Consider the following 6,952-nt stretch of genomic DNA (forward strand, 5'->3'; position numbering starts at 1 on the left):
TAACGATTCGTTTTAACTTAAAACAGGACAGCGGGTTGAATTCTCTGAAATAGAGGGATTTTTCTGAAAAATGGCATGACGGACGAAAGAAACCCAATTTGCTTTATTATTAGACTAGTAAATGTGCCCGTGCGTTGCAACGGGAGGAAAGAAAACTTCACACACCTCTAGCGACCTATCAAAAACTCTGAGGTGCAAGTCTCTATTGAACTTTTAGAGATGTGACTTGCTAAGATAACAACCAGGTACATTGAAGATTCTCACCAGAACACCCAAGCAAAAAAGAAGAGTATTTGATAGGATTGTGCTTGCATACACAACAATCAGGTATGTGGTTAAGCTCAAAGTAAGCTATACTGGCAGCTAATAATGATGCAAACTCCTTAGTTTCTGATCAAGCAGTACGCCTTTCCACTCCTCTATCCCTTTCAAAAGAAAAGAGAAAGATAAGGTTAAATTCAGATGTCCTGTGTTGCATTGATGGTCTGGTAGATCCTTTTCTTATGCAATATCTCAAGCCATATATGATCGCTCTTACTCTGAACTGCAAAGAGAGCATACCGTGTCCACACACCGAGATGCACGAGCACATGCGCGCTTGCGTGCGCCTACAACTTACCCTCTGACGGACAACTCCCGTCATGAAACCGGAGCACGGAAACTAAATTGACCAGCAGCAGAACATCAAACAGTCTAAATTCAATGCACCAGAGGAGTATGTTTTATCTCTCCCGTTGTTTCTGTCCTCACGAAATCCTCACTTCTCCTTGTCGCCATCCTCCACATCAAGTGCCCCCGACCCTTCTTTGAGGCAACACAGCAGGCAGGCAGCAGGCTGGACACAGCAGCGAGAGAGGTAGAGGATTGAAGAGGGCTTCACTTCCCAGGCTTTATGGGTCGCTGAAGCTTCAATGAATGACCTGAAGAGAGAGGGAACACCAACTCTCAACATTCCAAGTAATACAAACTAAAATAAAGTAAATTCATGCACAACGGTGAATCATGTGACAAAAAATTTAATCAGACCAAATGAGTATTTTATTATCAAAAAAAGGACATACAATTCCTAGTATCGTGTGTCAGTTCCGGTATACTTCATCAGTTTACTCAATAATAACATCACACCAACTTCAAAAATTAAGTACCATAGTTTAACTTAATGAAAGTATCAGAGAATAGAACAGATCTATTGATTACGCGTACTTGATTGTTGCTCCTCCTTTACCAATAATTCCACCGCAAGAGCTATTAGGAACTACAAGTCTAAATTTAGGCCTAGTTTCAGCTTCATTGGATTCTTCACCCTGGAAAATAACAGGAGAATATCAGTTATCAAACAATGGCAACATGGTCCTACAGACATGACCATTTGCAAAACAAATTGTTTTACCTCTGATAATAGTTTCTCCAGAACCAACTCCATGGCCTTAACTACTTCGTCAAACAGTCGAGAGACCATTATGATTCTGTCATATGTACCAGGGAAAAACTCATGGCTGCGCGATAAAGTGGGTATGCTAGCAGCTATAGATTATTACAGCGACAAATTGCAAACTACACGTAATAACACCGACCCGACTGCTTTCCTAGACTATTGGCTGCAATGATTTTACTAATCATGAATAACATATTCTAGTATTAAATAAAGAAAACATGAAGGTTGGATTCGACACAAAATTAGAGCATTGCATTTGAAACAGACATTAGGGCTGGTGTATCAATTTGGATGCTAGTCATACCATCAACTATAAATCTTCCTGCGTCTGCATCTTTCAGAAGGATACTATACTGTTGTGATACATAACAAACAATAAATCAGAAGTTAGATCCATCAGTGGATATGCTAGGATGTTTAAGGAGAATAAATTTTCCATTCATTCTATACCTTTGCACACTCGGCTACAATTTCTGGAAGTTCATTAGCCATAACATCATTCAAAGCCTACATCCAATTTGCAACCAGAACTACCTATATAATCGGCATTTAATTATACAGTTTAGGCTAAGAACCTGAGTAGCAGTAGAAAAATGAATCACCGAATGGTTATTTCACAACATTGCTCAAGCCTTAACATCATCAAATCCGGCGACGAACTTATAACCAGAAGTACCTAGTATTATTTTACTGGCTTATGCTAAGCATCTTAGTAGCAGTAGAAAGAGTAATCGTTAAATGGTTATTTCACAAGGTTGCTCAAACTGTAAAAGGTCGTATTTCTATCAGTTCTGGACCTTCTGGTGACACCAATAAAATGTAATTTCTCGATCTAGTCTGAAGTCTATAGTTGTCCATGGAAGAGAACAGAAATGTAAATAAAATTTATTATGAGCATGCTATATATTGTTTTTTGCCAACTCATGATTCAATATGTTCAAACAGCAAAAACATGTGTTCTTTTTAATTCAAACTACAATGTCGAGCAAACCTACCAAAATTTATCTTTTTCTTCTTATTTTTATATTTAAATTTATATATTAATTAACTCCATGGCATATAAATTCTCATGCTAAAGGAAGCGTTCCAAGAACCACATCACCTGCTCCCAAGTGAATCTCTTATGAATCAACAACATACATGAAGCTCGTAGCGGGTGCTCTGGAACAGGGTTTATCATCTATGAATAGAACTTCGTTAATGGTATAAGAGACTCCAGAATGGCTGCTCTGGAAAGTACTTCATGTAGGTTGTTGATCAAATAAATAATTAAACATAAAAAATAAGAAGAGAAAGCATGGAAAAAGATGTTATTTGAGTAATTACTACCAGGCAGAAAACTCCTATTGTCCATGAATTACAGATAATTCTTATTGTACCATGAGTCATGCATGAACAAAAATCCCCTGCAAAGAACTACAGAAATACTGTGAGAAATTGTAGAAACTGAATTCATGTATTGACAGAGATCGAAAGTCCGCAAGATGATAATGAGGGAAACACCAATGGACTGAAAACATTAGCAAACATAGACGTGACAGCTTTTTGGCAAGTCCCAATTCCCAAGCCTAAATATTAAGGAACACGTGGCTAACTACATCAACTTGTTTACCACTATTCAAGTCAGGAGACACCACCATCCTCCTCGCCACACTGCTGATTGCTAGATGTCCCCATCTCCTTGTTTTTTCTCTTGTAGGTCAATCCTCTTGTTGTAATGTTTCACGTGGCATACCAGTCCTCTCCCTGAGTTATCATCCTTGCACATCTTTACCTCCGATGCTTCCCCTCCCCATCTTATTGTTGTCAATCAACTCATCCTCAAGACTGAAAGGAGCAAACCATCGGATTATTTCCCAGAGAAATGGACTGGTCTTCTTCCCATCGGTGTCCTTCTGCTACACACGCAACTTGGACCCTTGTAGCCATTGCGTTGTGCCAGTCTCCAGAGATGGTGGCAGCAGCGCCTTGTGCTCGCCGACGTCCTCCTTTGAGACTTTCTGCCATGGTCATGGACGCCCAGAACACCGCTGTCGGAGCAGGCAAGGGAGAAGAAGTCGGGTTCTTGCCATATCCGCCATTGCAAGGTAACACAACTGGACGAATCAATTACTTGCATCATGTTTCTTCTTCAGACATGGCACAACCCTTAATAGAGGAGGAGAAAGCGACCTTATGGGGTGAGTGACCGTGGTTCGGATGGATGAATCTGCCGGCGTCGAGCTTGAGTTCGGACTCAGATGAAATTCTGGTTGAGCTTGTCACCACAGGCCAAGCACACCCTCAGCAATTAGCTCATGGAGCTTGGTGCAGCGTTGTGGGCCGATGACGCACGGCAATGTGGCATGGCTAGGAGGAAGGGGGTCCAGTGGGGCGCCTACCAATTAAGGAACAATAGCAGTAGCCAAAACGCGAGGAGACGCTCACCTGGGCGAGAACCGCCGCGAAGGACATCCCCAGCGGCAGCGCGAGGCCCTTGCACGTCGTCACCGGCGCCCTTGCCGTCGCCTTCGCCGCCGTCTCCTCTCCGAGCGGACAATGGTCGCCAGCGCCGCCGCAGGTGAATCCCCTTGTGCGGCCAGGAGCGCCGAGAGGCCGAGCCGGTCGAGGACGCGGAGGAGGAGGCCCTGTCGGCCTCCGGGGAGTCGCCGGCGACGTCGGCAGCCCCGTCCATCGAAAGGGGGGCCGCTGGAGTTCAAGCCCCGCCGCTGGACCTCCTCCCGCACCTCGTAGATCGCCTCCACGCCATCCCCCGAGCAGGATCCGGCCCCTGCCTCGCCTCCTAGACCGGATCTGGCCGGAGATTGTCGTCGTCGCGCCCGGCATCGTCTGTATCGCAGCCCCATCTCGCTCGGAACCGGCTAGGAACGCCGCCGCCATGTACTTGGAGTTGAAGCTCCGCCGCTGGACCTCCTCCCGCGCCTCCTAGATCGCTCCAGCCTCGCCTCCTCGACGGATCTGGCCGGAGATCGCAGCCGCCGCGCCGGACATCTTCTACATCACGGCCAGCCTCGACCTGCTGCTCGTCTCGCTCGCCAGCAACCGAATAACAAAACACAAGGTATTTTTTGTAAGAACGACGTATATCATATATCCACTTAAAAAGGGACTGCGGGTTGAATAACAAAAAGGACAGGGACTATTTTGCAAAATCGCTAGCGAAGACGGACGACAGAAACCCAATTCTCTTTATTATTAGGTAAAGATAAAGATATACTTCCTCCGTTCCTAAATATAAGTCTTTTTAAAGATTTCAATAGAAACTACGTACGGATCAAAATAAGTGAATCTACACTAAAATATGTCTATATACATCTGTATGTAGTCTCTATTGAAATCTCTAGAAAGACTTATATTTAGGAACGGAGGGAGTACATACTAACTTCTTGGGAAACAAAGCAAAGAGGATGAGAAGAAAAGTGAACAAAAATGCTGCTAAAACTTCACTTTAACTGTTATACGTTTTGATGCGCCATTTCTTTGTGACTACACTCTTTCACATAAAACTAACTAAATATTACGAAATTAAATCTCATAACAGACGTAGTAATCCTCATGAACAGTAAATTCGATTGTTATTTGGGGCTGAGCGGTGATTTTGTTTTTTATTGTGAGGGCTCCTCGGATTTTATTTAGGACTGAAACATTGTAAGATGATCAAAAGTTGGATCATCTTTGATCACTGAAAGTTTCAGATTTTGTTTTCATAATTTTCAAATTTACTGTTAATAAGTGTGTAGGGGCACCCGGGTGTTGAAAGTCCCGTTTCTAATTTTATTTTGCAAATTATTTATTGATGGTCAAACTTTTTATTAAATGTTTGATTGAAAAAAAAATCCAAAGCAAGTAGTATTATGAACCAGAGGTAGTTTGTAGAAAATGATTCTACTGTCAATACAGGGATGTGCGACTAAAGCCCATACTCTAGCAGCTCAAATGGTTCCAATGCAAGGATCGAAGCGGAAACAGGGATATAGCAACCCGGAATGAAAGGAGGAAATGCATGAACTCTCATACCTGGATATTTTTCCATTTCGTAAAGCCTGTGAATTATATTTTGTGCACTCAATGATCTCTTCTTTGGATTGAAGTGTTATGACCGGCATATTAGGGGCTTAGCCCAGTTAATTGTGGCCCAGTTTATCTTATCGTTATTAGGGGCTTAGCCCAATTATCTTATTAGGAGCATTATATAAACTCGTGTAAGGACTCATTTTGGGATTGAGCAAGAAGCAATCATATTTGGTCGGCTTCCTTAGGGAGCCGGGAGACCTATCCCTAGCCCTCGCAGCTCTCTCTCTCTCTCTTGCGCGCGCGCGCGCCCACAGCGGCGGCGCCCCAGCGCCAGCGACCACGCCTTCCTCCACGCCATCCCTCCTTCCACCCCTACAACCTGAGACCATGCCCTGATAGGGATCCGGTTACTATCAATTTGGTATCAGATAGCTTTCGGTGTGATCATGTCCTCACCGCCGCCCACCCCTACCCTTCCGCTGCTGACGATGACGACTGTCCCTATGGCCACCACGGCCAGCGCCCCGCTCTTGCCGGTGCCGGTCACCTCCTCCGGGCCCGTCCCCGTCGTCTTCACCCCGGAGGATATGACGGCTGCCATCCGGGATCTCACCCAGGTGGTCACAGGCACCGACACGTTCCTCGCGAGATTCTATGGGTCGCAGCCGCCTGTGCCCTTCGCCACCACAGCAGCCGCCATCCTCGGAGACCCAGGTCGCCGCCGCAATGCAGCAGCTAGCGTGGCACCCGCCACCAGCGATGAACCCCGGCGCCTCCACCATGCAGCAGGGGCAACAGCTACAGCCGCCGCCACCGGCGACCGCGGCCCTGGGCATCCCGACAACGGGCCCGGGGGTGCCCATCCACCAGGTCCGGTTTCCCATGTCGCCGTCTCTGTTACCAGCTTGGCTCGCTTGGTCCCTTTCACCGGTCCACACGACGTCCTCGGTCCGGTCGCACGTGCTGCCTTCGCCGGTGACGCACCCTGCCATGCAGTTTGTGAAGGAAATATGCCCTAGACGCAATAATAAAGTTATTATTTATTTCCTTATTTCATGATAAATGTTTATTATTCATGCTAGAATTGTATTAACCGGAAACATAATACATGTGTGAATACATAGACAAACATAGTGTCACTAGTATGCCTCTACTTGACTAGCTCGTAAATCAAAGATGGTTAAGTTTCCTAGCCATAGACATGATTTGTCATTTGATTAACGGGATCACATCATTAGAAGAATGATGTGATTGACTTGACCCATTCCGTTAGCTTAGCACTTGATCGTTTAGTATGTTGCTATTGCTTTCTTTATGACTTATACATGTTCCTGTAACTATGAGATTATGCAACTCCCGTTTACCGGAGGAACACTTTGGGTACTACCAAACGTCACAACGTAACTGGGTGATTATAAAGGAGTACTACAGGTGTCTCCGAAGGTACATGTTGAGTTGGCGTATTTCGAGATTAGGTTTTGTCACTCCGATTGTCGGAGAGGT

General features: G+C 45.0%; 1 protein-coding gene across 2 annotated transcripts; it reads right to left on the minus strand.

Annotated features, from left to right (window-relative positions):
- Positions 1-590: 590 nt before the first annotated feature.
- Positions 591-3,986, minus strand: LOC123042988 (protein BTR1-like). 2 transcript variants are annotated; one of them, XM_044465319.1, is made up of 4 exons: positions 3,863-3,986; positions 1,391-1,466; positions 1,204-1,304; positions 591-920 (listed from the first exon to the last, which is right to left on the minus strand). In XM_044465319.1, the coding sequence occupies exons 2-4, from the start codon at positions 1,457-1,459 to the stop codon at positions 758-760; spliced, it is 333 nt and encodes a 110-aa protein (XP_044321254.1). In that variant the 5' UTR covers positions 1,460-1,466; positions 3,863-3,986; the 3' UTR covers positions 591-757. The 2 variants fall into 2 exon arrangements, with proteins under 2 accessions (XP_044321254.1, XP_044321253.1); XM_044465318.1 differs by lacking the exon at positions 3,863-3,986 and adding an exon at positions 1,740-1,848.
- Between the last annotated feature and the right edge of the window lie 2,966 nt (positions 3,987-6,952).

The sequence above is a fragment of the Triticum aestivum genome, chromosome 2B, assembly GCF_018294505.1.
Source record: "Triticum aestivum cultivar Chinese Spring chromosome 2B, IWGSC CS RefSeq v2.1, whole genome shotgun sequence".
Lineage (NCBI taxonomy): Eukaryota > Viridiplantae > Streptophyta > Magnoliopsida > Poales > Poaceae > Triticum > Triticum aestivum.

Excerpts from the sequence above, each read along its gene's own strand:
- LOC123042988 (XM_044465319.1), bottom strand. The coding sequence starts at position 1,459 with ATGGTCTCTCGACTGTTTGACGAAGTAGTTAAGGCCATGGAGTTGGTT. Across the intron at positions 1,305-1,390 it reads TGGAGAAACTATTATCAGAG|GGTGAAGAATCCAATGAAGC; the intron begins GTAAAACAATTT and ends GTTATTTTCCAG. Across the intron at positions 921-1,203 it reads AAAGGAGGAGCAACAATCAA|GTCATTCATTGAAGCTTCAG; the intron begins GTACGCGTAATC and ends CTCTCTCTTCAG.